We start from the raw sequence: 21820 nt of genomic DNA, 5'->3' as shown, positions 1-21820 counted from the left end.
TATTTTGCATCATAGCTCCTGTGCCAAACATGATAACACAGAAAAGGTGATGTCTATCCCTATGTTGGATGGCCAATGTTTACAATGATACCATTCACAATATCATAAACTGTTCAGGTGAATAGTTAATGGTGAATTCAGTGATGTTGTATGAAGCAAATCACACTATCTGAGAACCTAGGCTAGACTTTATAATATCCTGTCTGTTGCATATAAAGTCTTAATCCTTTTGTTCATACAGTGACTGTGAAGAGCTTAACAATACTTTTACTTTTACCTTAACATGTTTGGCACAGGAGATATGATGCAAAATACATAATTTGGTTATGGTAATTTTTCTACCAAACAACTGATCATGCTGGAACTAACAGTGTCCTGTAAAGAGCGTATGGATGAGGCCAATGAGAGGAAGCGAGACCAAGTACCAGGAGCTAGTGTAAGAATGTAGAAGGCAAGGCTGGCAAACTCGCTGTGAGCCTGTGGAGGTGGGCTGCAAAGCATTTGGGCACTGGGCAATGGGCATCACCGGGGAGGCCATAGAGGAAGGCCATCAGATCCATTACTGAAGCTGCAGAGAAAGCCACCAGACTGGCTCTGGATCAAGAGGCTAGATCCATGGGCGACTGCTGCTGGGACTCAAGCTGGGGTCTGATCAACCCTGGCTGGGTCGCCTGGGCGAGAGTGTCTGATGTTGAAAGACCCGAAATACCCAATGACCCCAGGTTCCATCACTGATGATGCACCCCGGCACATCTACAGGATGTATCTTTAATCTTTTGTGTTTGACATTCTTTTTAAGCTTTAAGTTGTTATGGCCATATTGAATATTGCTCTCCTCTTTACAGTCACTGTATTGTCAGGGTTAATGAACAAAAGGATTAAGCTTTTTAAAACTCTATACAACATACATGCACATAACAGACATGATATTATAGTTTAGTTAAGTAGTAATAGTTAAGTCTAGCCTAGGTTCTCAGATAGTGTGATTTGCTTCATACAACATCACTGAATTCACCATTAACTATTCACCTGAACAGTTTATGATATTGTGAATGGTATCATTGTAAACATTGGCCATCCAACATAGGGATAGACATCACCTTTTCTGTGTTATCATGTTTGGCACAGGAGCTATGATGCAAAATACATAATTTGGTTATGGTAATTTTTGGTGCGATGGCTCCATGTCTCCAAAATGTTTAGGGCTCCAAACTGTTCAAGTGTACCAAGTTTCATGCCTTTATAAAAAAGTGAACATCATTTTCACATATCACCTGGAATATAACCCATTGCCACTGAGTCAGGGCCTCATCAGTTGGAACATGTTTATATTGACAATGAGGTAAGTGTGAGAAAACATAAAATAATGGATAGAGAATTAATTTCTTAGTACAGTTTTTTGAGTTTTTGTATTATTTTGTGTTTCTGCTGCTAAGAAAGCCATTTACAAACAGCCCCAATAACAGAATCCAATGCAATGTTCTGAACATTCTATCAGATACAAACTGCACAAAGTTACGTTTATTCTGATAAGAAATGTTGTTATTGTTGTTAGTCATATAATAAATCAATTTAAAGCTCTTTTTGTACTCTTTATGCTGGAACTATCCATGGGCACATCCGATAAATATGGAGTTAGTTATAAGGGCATTTGGAGTTGCATTCAGAATTTGCCCCATTGCAGCATTAGAGGTCAAAGGTCAAATTCTCTTGACCTCAGTATCATGACAATGTGACTGAAGGATAGATTATAGTCTAAGCTTTACAACGATACATGACTTCATGATATTGTGTGTTGGTTTCCCTCTTTTATACTGGATCTATGTGTAAAATGGTGAAAAAAGATGGAAAAGTTTTAATGATGGAGGGATGAAAAAGGAGTGATAGCACATAGAAAGCTACCATTGCTGCAATGCTATCATGCGTTTTCCAACACTAGGGATATAAACCTTTAAAAAAATCACTATGAGACATGGTCCCTCCAAAGTGGCACGCCCAACTCATGGACTAATAGTTATTTGCATCACAGAGATCCAATAAAGTTCGACAGTAGGGATGCACCGATACCAGTATCGTGTTTGATACTGTGCTCATGTACTTGTAGTTGATACCACTGTGGCAACGGGGTGTTAACCGACAAGATTAGTGCCTTGCATGCAGAGGTGCTGTGGTTGAAGTGCCTAATAAGCCGCCCAGCTGCAACAATAACCCAATGCACAAACAGGTTAAATCCATCATTTATCACCAGCTGCAGTGTATGTGCAAAACAGGCATTCCCCAGTTCAATCTGACTCAATATTACAGTACATCACCTCAGTGTTTAGATTAGTTTGCTAAAACAATCACATTTGTATTATCATACGCATCAAAGGGTTAAATCAAACACAATGGCTAACATAGTACCCGTGGTTACGGTACAAGGGAACACTGTAATGTGTTTTAATTGTAGGCAATGTGGTCCGTCCGTTGCAGGCAACTCTAAACTTGTTAGTTAAAATATTTTGCAAATATCAAGTTTCGAGGCATTGTCAATGTTTCACTGGGGTATGTAAATAAAGACAACTATTTATTAGCATGCAAGGTCATTGATTAATACCATGCTGTAACCCCAAAAAAAAGGGTGCGACAAAATCATGTGCTTGTGTGACCAACTGAGAAAGTTGGCAGCACCAGTGCTACCAGTGGAAAAGTTACCCTAGAGCCCTGGGTCCAGCCAAAAAAAAACATGTGATTCAGTCAGTCATTCAGGTTTGGCTCCATTTCCTTTGTCAAATGTAGGCTTATCGGACCACGGCTAACAACCCAAAAAATTAAGAAAAACAGGTTTGATCTAGGTAGCAAGTTTGTATGCAACAGTACAAAATGTTCACTTGGGAACTACTCCAATACATACGTATATCGCTCCTACATATGATAGCCAAGACTTTTATGACAGTATCAAGGAGAATATAGGATGGTTACTTCAACTACTGGCTGGTTATTAGTGAGGCAAGACAGAAAATAAAGCCACATATACTGTAAACTCTATTCTTTCTATGCTTGCAATTTGATAGTAGGCCTACAGTAATAAATGCATTGGTATCCAGATAGAAATATCTGGAGACAAAATAATTCATGTTTGGAGGCATTACATGTGGGCTTCCGTGACCGAGTAAATGAAACTACACCTGACGTATCAAGAAAAACAGGATTGATGGAAGGAGTGGTCACTCCATATATATAACATTGCATGTGGGTGGCTGAGGAGTGACAAAGACAAAAGCTTATTACAAGAAAGACTCTCTGCGCTTACTGAAGGCAAAATTAAGTGACAGCACAGCATGGCAGCCTGGACTCTGTTGATACTCCTGATGTGTGCCATCCTCACTGGGCAAGGTGAGCTTTTACACCGAGTTACCAATTTATTATCTATTTCAAACCAATACATCCTCTCTTTTAAAGCTTGTGTTTAGTTTTTGTTTACCGTGTTAGAGAGGCTTTGACGTTATGGTCATTTTTAAGGATGTAGATGTGCTGGATTGTAAATTTCTATGTTGAAATGTCAGTTTCTTTTACACACAGTTAAAAACACCTCTTAATATAAACTTCATAAAGACGGGGTGTATGGCACGGCTGTTGTATTGTACAGAGCTATCAAATAATGCCAATTAAAATTGTGATAATAATCAATAATGAAATGTTTGTAAAACATTACAGGTGTGTTGTGAAGTGGTTACTTTCAGAGGTGCAACAAAACAATGTCTGGGCTTCCAGCTTAGATTTGTTAGGTCAAACAACTCAAACTCGGACCCGGCACGCTGCGGCAGAACTACGCCCATTATCAAATTTCAAACATGATATTCCTATGGTCTAAAACAGTACAAAAAATATTAGTAAACATGAACAACTATTTCCCAAGTCCAAAAACTAGAGTCCTAAAACTCAAATTTGTGATGTCATCAAACATAAAGTCTGGAACTGCTCTATAGTTATTTGCATCACAGAGATCCAATAAAGTTCCACAGTAGGGATGCACCGATACCAGTATCGTGTTTGATACTGTGCTCATGTACTTGTAGTTGATACCACTGTGGCAACGGGGTGTTAACCGACAAGATTAGTGCCTTGCATGCAGAGGTACTGTGGTTGAAGTGCCTAATAAGCCGCCCAGCTGCAACGATAACCCAATGCACAAACAGGTTAAATCCATCATTTATCACCAGCTGCAGTGTATGCGCAAAACAGCCATTCCCCAGTTCAATCTGACTTCAATATTACAGTACATCACCTCAGTGTTTAGATTAGTTTGCTAAAACAATCACATTTGTATGATCATACGCATCAACGGGTTAAATCAAACATTGTCATGATGTGCAGTACTTTGGAAAAGTCTTGGGCCAATCTTAAAATGTCTAAAGCCATTTGGCTGACCAAGTAAATGAAACAGTGTATAAGAAAATATGACACACATCATAAGGAGTTGAAGAAGCAGCTGGAGCTCTAGTGCCACCTTATGGCTGTAGTTTCTCATATCTACTATACTACTAATACTCATCTCTCTTTCCTACAGGGTCAAAGGCTCAGGGTAAGCACAGTCACATGTCATATATTGCAGAGATGCACTGTAACAACGATGAACACAGCTACAAATGGAAAACATTTAAAGTGTCACACACGAATCAGCCTCACTTTACTTTACTGACATACAGTTGTCTATGCTCTGCCAGATTGTGGAATGGCACCTCTGAACACAAGAATAGTGGGTGGTGTGAATGCCACAGCCGGGTCATGGCCCTGGCAGGTCAGCGTGCACCTCCATTTCCCGCCGAGAAGCGTACACATCTGTGGAGGGACCCTCATCAGTGACCAGTGGGTACTCACAGCAGCCCACTGCATCGTAACGTAAGAGAAACTCAGAGCACCTGCGTCTGTTGCCTAATGCATTTTTCTTTTTCAGATTTCTATTATGCTTTTGATACAGTGGAGCATCCATTCATTTTACCATCTTTAATGAAATTTGTCTTTGGTAATTATTTTGAAGAATAGTAACAGCTGTATAACCTATTGGGGGTACATCCCTAATGCCGGGCACACACTACACGATTATCGAGCCGATCTTGGGCCTCATCCCTCCCGACAATCGTCAGCAAAGCCCCGATTATTTGATGGTTCTAAAGATTATTTTGCTAGATATTCCTGTAGTGTGAGGTATGTTAAGAGATTACATTCCCCAATCAGCTTGGCAGGACGCTAAAAAACTCACCAAACTTATGCTAAATTTTGGCGAGGAAAAACGGTCATAGCCATTTTCAAAAGGGGTCTCTTGACCTCTGACCTCCAGATATGTGAATGAAAATGGGTTCTATGGGTACCCACGAGTCTCCCCTTTACAGACATGCCCACTTTATGATAATCCCAAGCAATTTGGGGCAAGTCATAGTCAAGTCAGCACACTGACAGCTGTTGTTGCCTGTTGGGCTTGCCATGTTATGATTTGAGCAGGGTTTTTTATATGATAGGATTTCTGGACAATATTTGTCCTTGTTTTCTGTTGCTAATTGATTTCCAATAATAAATATATAATAATAATAATAATAACTTGGATTTATATAGCGCCTTTCAAGAAACCAAAGGTCGCTTAACATAGACATAAATAAACACAACAACTGCTTTGCTGGGAATCACGGACAGAACTCCATAGCAGCAGTCCAAACGGGAGGTGACGAAAGCATGGATTAGGGTTTCTGCCACGGAGTCAGATGGTGATTTCCGGAGACAGGGACAGATCTTTTATAGAGCCTCTCCAGTTGACGGCCGGTGGTCTTTTGGGTGCGAAGTTCAGTGGTGAACCAGGGGGCGGGACGGGTGTAGGAGACAGTCCGGGTTTTGAGGGGGGCAAGGGAGTCAAGGCTGCCGTATACAGTGGCGTTGTAGTGGGCAACCAGCCCATCAGCAGAGGTGTCGTGGGGATCTGAGGCCAGATGGGTCGCTATCAGGTCGTTTAGAGCTGGTGTACTCACTGTCTTGATGTTCCTGTATGAGATGGTACGTTTTGTGCGCTGCCTGGGCAGGGTGACGGGAACAGTGCGAAGAACAGCGAGATGGTCTGAAACAGCAAGGTCCAGGCACTGCAGATGGGAGGGAATTGTGCCAGCGGAGCACACCAGATCCAGCGTGTGGCCTTTAGTGTGGGTGGGGCCTTTAACATGCTGTGTGATGTTGAAGCAGTCCAACAGTGACAAGAATTCAGTGGCAAACAAGCAGCTGGTGGAGTCCACATGAATATTGAAGTCACCGAGCAGGAGTGTAGATGGAGACATGGAGCAGACAGAGGTGAGAAGCTCAGACAGCTCAGACGTGAAGGTAGTAGAGGCTTTAGGGGGGCGGTAGATGAGGACAACCTGGAGCTGTGTAGACCCAACCAGAGAGAAAGTGACATACTCAAACGAGGTGACATTGGGTAGTGGGAGTTCTTTAACCAGGATGTCAGCTCGATGTATAACAGCCAGCCTGCCGCCACGACCCATGGAGCGAGGCTTCTGTATGTAGACATATCCAGGGGGAGTGGCTTGATTAAGTTCCATGAAATCCTACTGATTTTGCCAAGTCTCAGTTAGGCAGAGAAAGTCAATTTTCCTGCCAGTGATGATATCATGGATGAGTAGTGCTTTATGTTAAGTGAGCGAGCATTCTGCAGCATAAATGTTGCACTGTTGTTTGTGAATGCTGGGGCAGGCGGTGTGGAGGGAATGACACAAACCAGGGGCCTCAGATTGTTCAGGGTGCACACGTGTGGTTTGTTGTGATGACGTCGTAGCTGCGTGTTGGAGCGCCTGTCGGACAGTACGGAGGGAATACCATGATCTGAGTAAACAAACTTGCACCGGGACGCTCTATGGACATAACGGGGGCGACGTAGAAGTCCGAGGGATTTAATGTCAGCGATGCAGTTTGGAGTGAAGTGACAAAAGAGGTCCAGGAGTTGCGTTGTTGAGTATTTGAAGAACACCATGTCTGCAACAGTGGAACGCCGGCTAATTACTGGAGCCGCAATCCGTGGAGGTGGCTCCCAGCCTCGGACCGCAGCAGCAGCAAACAGTGTAGCCAGAACAGAATGTGGGTAGTCCTGGAGTCGTGGCATGGAGATGTCCAGACGTGAGAAGCAGACCAGTGGAGAAGGTGAGCACACAGAGCCAAATGTGCACAATCTTCGAACAGTTAGCAACACCAGAGAGTGAAGTGTAGAGACAACTTATAATGATAACTTATTCCTACATGCAGTGAATATGGGCACAGATTTACACAAAAGCAAAGTTTTGCTATGGGAATGAGAAGCGGCGACATACACCCCAGCGTCCTCTCAATCCGAAATCACTATCTCTCTACTCATATACATACATTTATATAAAGTAAGCATATTTGTCCACTACCATGTTGATAACAGTATTAAATACTTGACAAATTTCCCTTTAACCTTCTGAATTGATAAAAACAATATCAAAAAAATACCTTCAAAATACCACATTAAGACACCAAGACCTTGAGAAACACCATAGAAAAAGGTCAAGCTGTGATGTGGAAAGAAAAGCTTTTGACACAGAATTGCATTTTTTGGTGAGTGGATGGTGAGCACTTCTGTTTTGGAAACTGCTCAGAAACCCCCTTATTGTGAATATACCTATGACAGACATACATCCTCTGAATGCCCTAGGTCTGTAGTTTGTGGTTGTAAAGTTTCATTATCCTAGAAGTCACAACATCTAATTTTATACAGTGAAGTCAAGTTTCAAAGAATTGTCAAATTACAATGAAATGTTTACTATGGGGACTAACATCACACTTGACTACAAGTGGGCTCATTGAATCCACAAGAGTGACAACTTTCCAGTCATACCCAATTCATGCAATTCCAAGGCTGTGTAGGGACCCCAGTATGCAATAACACATTTATACTGCCGGCGGATTGTTAAGAGGTTAAACCTGCATTCTGAAACAGGTCCTCTGGGTTTCTTATGTTGAGTCTAGTTCTTTCCTTTCTTGGGAAATGGGAGTATACAGTCAGAATGGTATGGGTCAGACTCTTGCTTTTCTAACATTTGTCTGCCTTTACTTAATTCTTCTTAACGAGACAGCCTACAGGGAGGAGATCCAACATCTGACACAATGGTGTTCCCATAACAACCTGGATTTAAACACAACAAAAACAAAAGAAATGATAATAGACTTCAGGAGAGCAAGACGGGTGGAGCACTCTGCCCTCTGCGTACATGGAGAGGAGGTGGAGAGGGTGGACTGCTTCACGTACCTCGGAGTCCACATTTCGTCAGACCTCACCTGGTCCAAAAACATCTCTCATCAGGTGGGGAAGGCCCAGCAGAGACTCTACTTCCTCCGGAAGCTGAAACAGGCTCACCTTCCTCAACACCTGCTGATCAACTTCTATAGGGCAACCATTGAGAGCCTCCTGACCTACTGCTGCACTGTGTGGTTTGCTAGCTGCACAGTGGAGAACAGGAGGGACCTGCAACGGCTGGTGAGGATGGCGGAAAAAGTGATTGGGACCACATTACCCCCCCTCAGTGACCTATACACTGGTCGGCTCTGTAAGAAAGACAGCTGTATCTCCAAAGACCCCACCCACCCTGGACATGGAACGGTATCTCCGGAAGGAGATACAGGACAATTAAAACACACACCAACAGACTACGAAACAGCTTTTACCCACAGGCTGTCAAGTGTGTAATCCTATCCATTCTCGTCACTCCCAACGATCATCTTAGCATCTTCAACTCTGCCACCTCCAGCTCCGCCTCCTGTCTTTTGGTCAGCACCACTGCCTCCAAATCATACAACATAGCTGGTCTCACTACCATCCTATTAACCTTGCTGGTACCTCTGCCTTTACTTAATTGATGAAGTAAAATTTACTGATACACCAACAGACAAAACTTGATGCAACCTGTTAGTTAGTCTTTATAATGAGTATTTTATCGATTTATTCTTTTATCCAGGAACTCTACTCGTAATTGGCTTCTGTACTTGGGCAGAGAGACTCAGTCTGGCCCTAATGATAATGAGGTGAATCGCACCGTGTCCCAGATCATCCGCCATCCTGACTACAACAACACCTTGTTTAACAACGACATTGCCCTAATGAAGCTCAGCACCCCTGTCACTTTCACTGACTTCATCAGACCTGTCTGCCTGGCAAGTAACACCAGCCAGTTTCACAACTCCACCCCCTGCTGGACCACTGGTTGGGGCAGACTTAGCAGGGATGGTGAGTATTGGCATGCTAACTCAAGATAATAAACACAGTACCTGCTAAACATCAACATGTTTGCATAGTCATTGTGAGCATGTTAGCATACTGACGTTAACATTTAACTCAAAGCACTGCTGTGCCTGGTACAGCCTTACAGAGCTGCTAGCATGGCTGTAGAGTCTTTGTCTCGTTTCGTGACAGTTAATCCTCTACCCACACTCTTTTTCAATCGTATTTTCAGGTACATGGTGCACTGTCACATGAACGAGCACACAAAAAAAAAAATCATCAATCAACAAAAGTTATTTGATGAGAAAAAAGCCGCCACCACCACCAAAACAAATCTCTTTAAAACTGCAAAAGAATGAAAAGAAATAGTGTTCCTTATGATTTCATACTCTCTCTCTCCCACAGAGCCATCAGTAGCCTTTGACGCCCTGCAGGAGGTTCAGATTCCTGTCGTTGGACAAAATCAGTGTCGTTGCAGCTCCCGCGAATATGAAGATATACTCACTGATGAAATGGTGTGTGCGGGACGAGACAACAAAGGAGCATGCCAGGTGAAAAAAAAAAATCAATCCATTGTTGTAATATTTGAAGAAGCTGTTTTTGATTTGTTTTTCTTTCTTGACACTCTCAAAAGAAACTCTTGCATACTTACACATGCAGTTGAAATACTATCTCTCGTCTTACATCCTTCTTTACCAATTTCAGCACTATAATGTAAGCTTTTAAATTGTTGCTATTAAAATGTTATTGTCAGTGAGAATGTTTTAGGCTATGTAAGGCTACTCCAGTCTTATTCTGTGCATGCTACCAGCAGGATTAATTAACTGTTTGTCTCTCCTCTTTCAGGGGGACTCCGGAGGACCTTTGCAATGCAAACAAGGCCCGCGGTGGATCCAGGCTGGCATTACCAGTTTTGGAGTACCTTGTGCCCTGCCTGGTTTCCCTGAGGTCTATGCCCGATTGTCTGAATTCCAGACTTGGATCACGGATCAAGTGGCGGGAGCGAATGTTAGGTTTGTGACATTCACCTCCAGTGGCACCGATCCAGACAACAGCTTTGTGTGTTCCAGGTTAAATGGGACCACAATAGCTCCAAATACAACTACCACAACAAATTCCATAGCATCAACTGTTGCAACTGAGCTTACATTTGTTGTCAGCTTAGTGACGGTGTTCCTGCAGCACACTGTAGATCCATAGCACAGTTTTGAGCTAACAACTTCTAAATTTCTTCTTCTGTTGTGTTAGGTTATATTAGTCTTTTAAATCAGTCTACAAAGATTATACTTATACGTATAACATCACAAGATTGTAGCAGAGTTTGTGTGGTGAAAATGTCACCACCCTGTAGCTTTGGAACATGGTTTTGTCTCATGGTTTAAATTAGGGATGTCAATAATGAACCGTTTAACAGTTAACCGACATTAAGCATTTTAACCGATTAACGCTATCAGTTAAAAAAAATGTTAATAATTAATTCAAAAGCTGAGCGGCTCAGAGGAGCGGCTCGTCTCTTTAAGGAGAAAAGCTGGTCCATCTTAACAGCCCACCTTAACAGGCGGAGCTGGAGTTACAGGATACAGTAAGTTGGCTCCGGTCTCTCCATGGATGTATTAAAAGAACAGCTCCAGCTCGCTTGAGCGTAGGAGTTGTAGTTTCGTAGCATTTATTCACCGACAAATAAACTGTACACACACTGCTACACCTACGTTCACAGCTTTAACGTCACCAACAACCTCACACTCACCGCCAACACACACATACGGAAAGTGGCTGCATGTCCGCGACACTACACGCAGCATCGTGGCTGCTAAGTTAATGCTCCCGGACGGGTGAACTGGGGACTCCTGTCAACGGATATCTGTTGTGCTCTGGCAGCTGGTACACCGCTGCATGCGAGGCACAAATCTTTTCGGTTAACGGTTAATAATCGGTTAACGAGGGTCGGTTATCGGTTAAGAACATTTTTCAAAATGAGCATCCCTAGTTTAAATGTTTTTTGGATTGCACATAGTTCTTTCTTATTGGCCTATTTTAATGTAACACAAACTTCATTTAACGCATACATCTTCTTTGAAATGATTTCTCATTTCCATAAATAATGGTATAAAGCCATTCATGTTATCAGTTTAACCACAATGCACTTATTAAAACAACTACTCACGCATGCTCTGTTTTTCTCCATCAGTCACAAATGGGTTGAAATATAAAACTAAATCTAAAATCTAGATCTAAAATTAAAGAAAATAAATGGATTTAGTCTGAATCGGCACTGGTGGTATTGGTAATACTGATAAGTAATTAATGACTTGGCATGAAACAAATATTCAGATCTTTGATATAAAATACCCAATTACAAGTAAAAGTCCTGCATAGAGGCTGGTCCTTATGGTGTGAAGTCTCACCAATCTAAGACGTTGTATATTTCAATCTGTAACAATGCATCATACAGTATTTTATGATCTTACCATTAAATCTTGTTTAAACATAGACAAATGACAAACATGACAAATGTCAGCATTTAAAAGAAAAAAAAAAGCTCCGTGCACAACAACAGCACTATGTAATGATACATTGAACCGCTGACCCGCTCCCCAGAAAACGTAAACATAGAACTGTTCCCCCCGCCTTTTCATTTCGAAAGAGCAACGGCCAATGAGGAAACTGCACATTTATATTTTTTAAAAAGGTCAGAGCTGGGAATAGTGTCAATAACACAATAAAGTTTTATTCAGTGTTGTTCATTAATGTATTGTTTACCAGACTGACATTTCCCTAATGGATGATAAAGTAGTGGAATCTGACTGTGTATTAGGCTGTAGCCTACATTACATTTTAAATATATCTGTTCAGCTTTTAATCTGACGGAGGCAAAACACAGGGGCCGACAACTGAAGATGAAAAATATAGTTGAAGATTTAAAAAATATATCTAAACATAGAGACATGTGACACGTGATTTAAAGGTTAAAATACAGTCGTTTTACATTGTAGACATCTATTTGGACGTTGGCTCAACCGTCATTGAAATACTGTTAAAACACGTTCATACTATACGCAGCCTATTTAAAAAAAAAAAAAAACCTCACTTTCAAACTGCTTTCTGCAGCTGCACCACAATACTTACAATACAATACTACTTGATATGGACTGAATGAATGCAGAAATAAAGCAACGTGTCTGGCTCTGTAAGAGGGAGGAGACAGAGAGAAATTCAGGGTTTATTGAACCATGGTAACTAACCCAGAGTTTAAGTTAGCTGTCTTTCTGGAACTGAAAATCCAGAGTTCACCTCATCTCAGGCCTCCCTCTTCCTGAAACTATGACCAATTACCACCGGTGGCACTGACTGATACCTACCAAAACCTACCAGTGACCAATCAAACTAAATAGATGAAATAGCTATTTTATTTAGCTTACCCCACTGTTTGCCTTCAATATTGTTTAGAACTGTTTATTTGAACTACTTCACCTATTTACATCGTACCTTGTTTATGCCTACCTTATCTTAATCTCTATGTTAACCATTGTTTCTTTCTTTATTAAACTAAATGTCTTTCAGTTCAATGCCTTACTGAATTATGTTCACCCAAATGTATTTGTTTGAATCCCTAACTTTTACACCAGGGCTACATGAGCTTTTTACCAAAAAAAATAATATTCTGATCTAACCCGTTTGTAATCACCGACATTTGGATTAGTAACTGTAATTTAATTATGGACATTTTTTCTCAACAACTGTAATGGTTTACAATTACATTTATTTTGGAATTAAATACACAATGGCGTTACATAGGTACCCGCCAAAACTACAACAAACATAACTTAAACATTAACTTATATTATTACACGGCGTTATTGAATACTCCATTCTGATTGGTTAATCACGGCGTTCTGCGCTCTGTTATTTCTTTATAGCAGACTGTTGCTATGTATAGCAGACCGTTGCTATGGGCGCAGCTCTGATGTTGGACTCTGGCAGACCGTTTTGTGTCAAATTATTGATTTCTTAAGTAAGTAGCCGTGTAATAAGCAGGATAATGTACAGGTAGTGGGTCATTGTTGTGAAAGAAACCACAACAATGACCGGCTCGCTGTACATTATCCCTTACTTACTGACTGACTGACTGACAGAAGTCACACATAAATATCACTTCCATGTTGTTTCAGCTATGATTTAACATATTTTAGAGAGCAACATGGATGTAAGGAGGAAAAGAAAAGAACAACTCTATATATTACAGCACTGGGATCATGTTTTTATCTGGGTATATAGAAACCAGGGAATGAAGTCAGCGGTTTTACAGGAAAGGTAAATATCTCCTGATGGAGAAGAAGCACCATCTGCTGGTGGCAAAAGTCTTTGTTGTTTTTGGAGGTTCAGCCAAAAGCAGCATCCTCTGTTTCATTGAGCTGCTTCCTTTGATTTGGTCATGGTCAGTCAGACCTTACAAGAATGTGTGTCTAGATCAGGGGTCAGCAACCTTTACTATCAAAAGAGCCATTTTAGGCAAAAAAGAAAAGAAAAAAAAATCTGTCTGGAGTCGCAAAACATTTGAGCATTGTGATGAAGGTAACACAGTTTATAGTCTAAGGATATAGTATATAAGTCTAATGCAGTGAGGGACCAAGTGCAAATGTACGACGGAGTATTAGAGCCACATAGATGGAAAAAACATCCGATATTTCAAGAATAAAGTCATTATATTATGAGAAAAAAAAGTCGCAATATAACGAGAATAAAGTCGTAATGTTACGAGAAAAAAAGTCATAATATAACAAGAAAAAAGTCGTAATGTTAAGAGAATAAAGTAATAACTATGAGAAAAAAGTCATAATATAAGGAGAATAAAGTCATAACGTTACGAGAAAAAAAAGTCGTAATATAACAAGAATAAAGTCATAACTTTACGAGAAAAAAAGAAAATTACACGTAAAATTACTACTTTATAATATTATGACTTTATTCTCATATGACTTTTTTTTCTCGTAAACTTCTGACTTTATTCTCGTAATATTATGACTTTATTCTCAAAATCTCAGTTGTTGTTTCTTTCCTCAATGTGGCCCTAATACTCCGTCGTACCATAGACTTACAAGAATGATAAATAAAAATGAAAATATACACACAAAAGCAGTTATTCATTTCCACTCATTTTTAAAAAAAAATCCACAGGGAGCCACTGGAGAGGAGCTAAAGAGCCACAAGTGGCTCCGGAGCTGCAGGTTGCAGACCCCTGGTCTAGATAGTATGCAGTGTGTTTGAGAATGACCTAATTGAAGTCCAAGGACCAGAGTATTGTCCTCTGCATCAAGAGACATGCAAGTCCTATCAATTGTTCAGACAATCTCTCTACCTTACTGGCCATAAAACACACTTGTAGGTCGCAGTCAATGGGCCATTAAAGTGACTCTCCCAGACCGCCGTACAACCCTGCAGCGAATCGCCGCAATGCCTGATCTGGTGGGAATGCAGGCTTAGTGTACCTGTCACATCACAGCCGTGCCAACATTAATCCAACACAACTTAACTTTGTACCTCACACAATTTGATCATTTGAATGTCGCAAACATATTTTCCCATTGATCTGTGGTAAGAGATACCTCTAGATCTTTCTCCCCCTGTGACTTAATAGTTGTACAACAGTTAAAAGTGGTAATTTATACATTTTAGAAACCGTTCCTTTACTATTGACTGCCTCCAACAATTTAGGTAACACCAGAGGGAGGCTAAAGACATATAGTTATAATTTGCTATAATAATTTGTTATAATCTGCTATGAGTTGTTTTTTTCTAACCACCTCCAATTTTATTTCCTTGAACCACTGCTGTGGAAACTTGAGAGGAATTGCAGAAAGTATGTGCATTTCAATTACTTCTGCTCTCCCCCACAATGATAAAGGTATTGTCATCCATCTCTTATGGTCTTGCTTTATAGTTTAAAAAAACGGAGTTCTCTTAATACATGCATGGCTGTAACTTCACATAATCTACTGTACCTTTGCATCCGCCTGATCACAAGCTCAACAGTAGTTCAGTGGGATTGAGACTGAAGCAGCCTATTAATTCACACTTTTGCAAAAATATGACTTTTTAAGAAGGACATGTGCGGATGGCAGAGATCATAATGTGCCACCACAAAACAGCAGCAAAACCCAGTGACCTGGTTTTCAGATAAGATGGGTGTAAACTCAGTCAGACAGCATTCTTATATCCTGACTAAGACCTAAAAATGAAGGTGTGGTAAAATGTTCAGCATCTTGCATCTAAGCAATTACTAAACAAACAAGTGTTGTTAACAGATAATAAGTCTAATCAGCATTCTTACTGGGGAATTCTGTTTCACCTGCATCTTCCGTCTGGTTTCACCTCAGCAAGAATTCATTATTTTGGTTTGAACATACCTATAACAACTGACTAGGGGTGTAACGATTCATTTACTACATCAATGTATCGGTTTATATTCCTACGATCCAACTACATAGATATACTCGGCAAGTTGTCCTTCACGGGGGACGTATATCGATCTAAAATTGATTTGCAAGGTAGATAATGTAATGTATCGATACTAAGAATTTGCACCTTGTATTTAGGCATGACAGATATGGATGTATTTTTTAGCACTTTTATTAGTAGAGAAATGTTAAACGTTACTCCGGTTCACTCTCCTTGTGTTTAGCGTCAACGACATGCGCCAGCTTGCCAGTCTCTGCCATGGTCTCTGCAGCGCGAGCGTGCATGCAGATGAACGTCACCCCTTTGCTCTCTCACCCGGTATCGGCATAGAGGGAGATGGACACCGGTCTGCATGAGCTGCCGGCGCAGTGGAGCTGATCGGCAGAGTTTCACTTTGGGGGCATTATGTGACGAGGTGTTTTCAATCCACTTGACGAGGGCGGCTTCAACCACAGGTGCATTCAGAGAAAATTAGCTTTTTTCCCGTTATGATATCAATGTGAACGCAGCATCGGCCTCACGTGTACAGCCAGAGAGCAGACGGTCCGCGAGGCGAATTATCAAGGGAGTCAAGTAAAAAACAAAACAGAAATTCAACTAACTTTAGTCTAACTGTTTAAAAATGTTTTTCCGTATGTTTTCATGTATGAAAAAAAACCCAGATGAACACTGTAAGCGGACTACTTGATTACTGTAAGCAAATTATTTAAACAGCGTTTGTATAGGAATGATTAGTGTCCTGTTTGATCACTATAAGCGGTTGATCACTGTATTATTGCTCTACCGTTTATATTGAAAATGAGAAGAGAAGCAGCAGGTTAAACCACTGCTCATTTAACTTGAACTTTATTTTAATTTTTTGTTAAATATTGCACTGCCTTGTATCTTGAGAACTGAAGCAGCGGGGCCTGAAGTTGCACTTTTTATTATTTTCAAAAAAAAGGTGTTTGCCATTATTTGCTGTGTTTACTTGTTTATATCCATAGTTAATTTATCCCTGATTACCTTACCAGAAAATCTTTGAGAAATCCTGACCTGCACTGTCCAGTATCTTAAGCTGAGCCAAATATCGCCCTTGAATCATATCGGAACCATGGAAAGTGATACGCATTGTTGTAAAAACGTATCGTTACACCCCTACAACTTACTGTAACCTCAATTAAAGGATTCCATTGGTATGACCTAACATCAATTTACATTGTTTCGAAACCGAATGTAATGGTCACCCCAAAAAAAGGTTGTTTCTATTAGTCTCTCTAAAAGAAATATGAGATTGTTTGATTTGCTAAAGTGACACGTTGTGGTCTTCATCACTGTAAGCTTACAGCTTGAAGCTATCGTTTGTTCCAGCCTCCATCAAGCTGCAGAACTCTAATGCTAAATCTCATTGCAATGGAGCAGTGGGCAAAAAATACACAAGCACTTTAACATTTTGCACTTTAATTCAACCAAAATGTGAATTGCTGACTCCATTTCAAGCTCTGACTAAACAAACAAATATTGTTGACAGTTAAAACTAAACTAGGTCACGCTAACAGCCAGGGTGGGGCAGCAGGCATACATTCCATTGCTCTTTCCGGAAAGCACCGATCGGACATTTTCAGTCCTGATACTGATGGAGATACCTGGGCTTTGGGTATCAGCCAAGTACTGATCCGATACTATAAACTGTATCCCTCACCTAATTTTTTTATATGCAACATCAGGATTGACCTAAACATTGCTGTCCTAACAAATAAATACATAGATATAAATTTACTGCATTGTTCTTTATTATTAGAATAATAAATCGGACACCAACAACTTGGTAAAAACTGCACTGAGCACTAATTTACGTCATCACTTCCTGAGAGCCTCCTTGCCGGTTGGAGACGTGTAACCATGGTAACCCGTGACAACCTAATGTGACCAAAACGGCAGTTTGTGAGAATCAAAGTCTGAATTAATTTAAAATATATATTAGGCCTAGCAACGTGAAATCTTAAACTTACAGTTAAATTGAAGCGTTATTGACGTTACAACAAAAAGTTGATCTATTACTTTAAAAATAGATTGATTGTGAATGGTGATATTTTGTTTACAACTTTTATAAAATTGTCCTTAGTTGAGTTACTGTCTTTTTTCTACATGTGGTTTAATCTGGAGAAAACCAAAGAAGGCCATCAACCTTCAGTACTTCCTGCCACATGCTAAATGTAGTCGTTAAAGATGTGGGCAGCCAGTTACTAGTTACTTTAAAGATTCAGATTATTAATACAATCATCAAATAAACTATGAAGTAGTTTAACGCTACTGAACGCTAACTGAATGAAGACCCGGTGTGCCTTGTTGCTGCCGGTTGACGTTATGAACCCAAGCACGACCGTGTTTGGTTTTCTGACATATCTGGGACTTCCACAACATGTACAAAGCAGCAACAGTGACTATTTCTTCCATGGTTGAAATTTGTTTCGCGCTTGGTGTGAATGCACGGTGACACAATACGAAGCAACAAAATAACGTAACTTAAACAAACAAACAATAGCACATGCACAACAACAGCACTATGTAATGATACATTGAACCGCTGACACGCTACCCAGAAAACGTAAACACAGAACTGTTCCCGTACCCGTGGTTACGGTACAAGGGAACACTGTAATGTGTTTTAATTGTAGTCTAGAGCCCTGGGTCCAGCCAAAAAAAAACATGTGATTCAGTCAGTCATTCAGGTTTGGCTCCATTTCCTTTGTCAAATGTAGGCTTATCGGACCACGGCTAGAAACCCCAAAAATTAAGAAAAACAGGTTGGATCTAGGTAGCAAGTTTGTATGCAACAGTACAAAATGAGTGAGTATTTTGACCCTATCATCATTTTTATGCATATTTTCCAACTCCAAGCTGTATAAACTTGAATGCTTATTGGATTTAAGCATATCAGGTGATGTGTATTTGTGTAATGAGGGAGGGTGTGGCCTAAGGAGATCAACACCCTATATCAAGGTGTGCAGAATTATTAGGCAGCTTCTTTTCCTCAGGCAAAATGGGCCAAAAAAGAGATTTAACTGACTCTGAAAAGTCAAAAATTGTAAAAAGTCTTTCAGAGGGATGCAGCACTCTTGAAATTGCTAAGATATTGGGACGTGATCACAGAACCATCAAACGTTTTGTTGCAAATAGTCAACAGGGTCAAACGTGAAGCTACCAGGAACCCATTATCCTCCAGTGCTGTCATATTTCAGAACTGCAACCTACCTGGAGTGCCCAGAAGTACAAGGTGTTCAGTGCTCAGAGATATGGCCAAGGTAAGGAAGGCTGAAACCCGACCACTACTGAACAAGACACATAAGTTGAAACGTAAAGACTGGGCCAAGAAATATTTGAAGACAGATTTTTCAAAGGTTGTATGGACTGATGAGATGAGAGTGACTCTTGAAGGACCAGATGGATGGGCCTGTGGCTGGATCAGTAACGGGCACAGATCTCCACTTCGACTCAGACGCCAGCAAGGTGGAGGTGGGGTACTGGTATGGGCTGGTATTATTAAAGATGAGCTAGTTGGACCTTTTCGGGTTGAAGATGGACTCAAAATCAACTCCCAAACCTACTGCCAGTTTTTATAAGCCACTTTCTTCAAGCAGTGGTACAGGAAAAAGTCTGCATCTTTCAAGAAGACCATGATTTTTATGCAGGACAATGCTCCATCGCTGACACGTCTCTTCAACACCGCGTGGAAGTCGGTGACAGTGCCTAAGGAGTGGCAGACCGGGGTGGTGGTTCCCCTTTTCAAAAAGGGGGACCAGAGAGTGTGTGCCAATTACAGGGGTATCACACTGCTCAGCCTCCCTGGTAAAGTCTACTCCAAGGTGCTGGAAAGGAGGGTTCGGCCGATAGTCGAACCTCAGATCGAAGAGGAACAATGCGGATTCCGTCCTGGCCGTGGAACAGCGGACCAGCTTTTCACTCTCGCAAGGATCCTGGAGGGGGCCTGGGAGTATGCCCATCCAGTCTACATGTGTTTTGTGGACTTGGAGAAGGCATATGACCGGGTCCCCCGGGAGATACTGTGGGGGGTGCTGCGGGAGTATGGGGTGAGGGGGGCACTTCTCAGGGCCATCCAATCCCTGTACGCCCAAAGCGAGAGCTGTGTTCGGATCCTCGGCAATAAGTCGGACTCGTTTCCGGTGGGGGTTGGCCTCCGCCAGGGCTGCGCTTTGTCACCAATCCTGTTCGTGATATTCATGGACAGGATATCGAGGCGTAGTCGGGTGGAGGAGGGTTTGCAGATCGGTGTGCTGAGGATCTCATCGCTGCTTTTTGCAGATGATGTGGTCCTGTTGGCATCATCGGTCTGCGACCTCCAGCACTCACTGGATCGGTTCGCAGCCGAGTGTGACGCAGTCGGGATGAGAATCAGCACCTCTAAATCTGAGGCCATGGTTCTCAGCAGGAAACCGGTGGTTTGCCTACTCCGGGTAGGGAATGAGTCCTTACCCCAAGTGAAGGAGTTTAAGTATCTCGGGGTCTTGTTCGCGAGTGAGGGGACGATGGAACGTGAGATTGGTCGGAGAATCGGAGCAGCAGGGGCGGTATTGCATTCGCTTTACCGCACCGTTGTGACGAAAAGAGAGCTGAGCCGGAAGGCAAAGCTCTCGATCTACCGTTCAATCTTCGTTCCTACTCTCACCTATGGTCATGAGGGTTGGGTCATGACCGAAAGAACGAGGTCGCGGGTGCAAGCGGCCGAAATGGGTTTCCTCAGGAGGGTGGCTGGCGTCTCCCTTAGAGATAGGGTAAGAAGCTCAGTCATCCGTGAGGGACTCGGAGTAGAGTCCTTGCTCCTTTGCGTCGAAAGGAGCCAGTTGAGGTGGTTCGGGCATCTAGCACGGATGCCTCCTGGGCGCCTCCCTTGGGAGGTGTTCCAGGCACGACCAGCTGGGAGGAGACCACGGGGAAGACCCAGGACTAGGTGGAGAGATTATATCTCTACTCTGGCCTGGGAACGCCTCGGGATCCCCCAGTCAGAGCTGGTTAATGTGGCCCGGGAAAGGGAAGTTTGGGGTCCCCTGCTGGAGCTGTTGCCCCTGCGACCCGATCCCGGATAAGCGGTTGAAGATGGATGGATGGAATGCTCCATCGCATGCATCGAAGTACTCCACTGCGTGGCTAGCCAGTAAAGGCCTTAAAGATGACCTAAACCCTATAGAGAACTTGTGGGCCCTTCTCAAACGGGAGATCTACGGTGAAGGAAAACAGTACACTAGGGCTGCACCTAACGATTATTTTTTTAACGATTAATCTAACGATTATTTTTTCGATTAGTCGATTAATCTAACGACTAATTCATCAATTATTCGAATTTTTTTTTTATAAATAAATATCAAAAACTTGACTCATTATTTCAATACTTTATTCAAATATCGTCTCTTATGAACATATACATAAAACAAGAATATTATTATGGCATTATTTCACAACAAAAAATATACTAGTCTTTACTGGTAATCTGTTTTCAGTCCAACATACAATTTCTCCAAAATAAAATTAAAACAAGAGCTTGTATTGTAAATTCATGTAAAAGGAATAAATGCAGTGTTCTTTTTGTGGAAAAAGTCCTCCACTCTGCTTTGTCTTATCCTGAAAAAGAGACACAGAAAGCCATTAGAATAATGATAATAGTGGCACATTTTAAAACAGGTCTAATTTCCACAGCACTGTTGTGTTATGCCATTAGGCTAATAATAATAATAATAATCCTCATCAGTATTTTTACTTAAGTACTTAACTTAAAACTTTAAATGGTTTGGACATGGATTTATTTCATCACTGTAATAATATGCAGTTAAGATAAACTCTAGCACATGTACTTTTGCATCAGTGTGGAGAAAGAGAGAAATAATTGAAACTATTTACAGACTAACAGTCACAGACTGTAGAACAATATGTAATGTTACTATAAGCCATTTTCTCACTTGTACATCGCCGTTAAAGTAAACAGAAAATATAAAACAGCCGAATAACAACGTTAGATGACGCATGGTGTAACGTTACGTTAGGTTACTATAACAGTGATCCATAAAATACTTTTAACATGGTGGTGATGAAGAAACATTTTAAAAACAAACTTTAAAT

At 41.3% G+C, this 21820-nt stretch overlaps 2 protein-coding genes across 2 annotated transcripts in view; one reads left to right on the top strand and one right to left on the bottom strand.

Annotated features, from left to right (window-relative positions):
* The window catches only part of LOC141758834 (uncharacterized), a 91506-nt gene that overhangs the window by 32778 nt on the left and 36908 nt on the right, over window positions 1-21820 (bottom strand). The window lies entirely within an intron of this gene.
* Window positions 2727-11417, top strand: LOC141758836 (chymotrypsin-like protease CTRL-1). The gene is made up of 6 exons (XM_074620581.1): window positions 2727-3375; window positions 4550-4564; window positions 4707-4881; window positions 8991-9259; window positions 9659-9804; window positions 10100-11417. Exons 1-6 carry the CDS (start codon window positions 3321-3323, stop codon window positions 10451-10453), a joined length of 1014 nt encoding a protein of 337 aa, XP_074476682.1. The 5' UTR covers window positions 2727-3320; the 3' UTR covers window positions 10454-11417.

Source organism: Sebastes fasciatus, chromosome 20 (genome assembly GCF_043250625.1).
Source record: "Sebastes fasciatus isolate fSebFas1 chromosome 20, fSebFas1.pri, whole genome shotgun sequence".
NCBI classification, from domain to species: domain Eukaryota; kingdom Metazoa; phylum Chordata; class Actinopteri; order Perciformes; family Sebastidae; genus Sebastes; species Sebastes fasciatus.
This window is presented reverse-complemented; position numbering and strand designations above follow the sequence as displayed.

What these genes read in the sequence shown, in the direction of transcription:
- LOC141758836 (XM_074620581.1), top strand. Translation starts at nt 3,321, where the DNA reads ATGGCAGCCTGGACTCTGTTGATACTCCTGATGTGTGCCATCCTCACT. An exon ending in GGGCAGACTTAGCAGGGATG is followed by an intron (nt 9,260 to 9,658) that starts GTGAGTATTGGC and finishes TCTCTCCCACAG; the next exon opens with AGCCATCAGTAGCCTTTGAC. An exon ending in ACAACAAAGGAGCATGCCAG is followed by an intron (nt 9,805 to 10,099) that starts GTGAAAAAAAAA and finishes CTCCTCTTTCAG; the next exon opens with GGGGACTCCGGAGGACCTTT.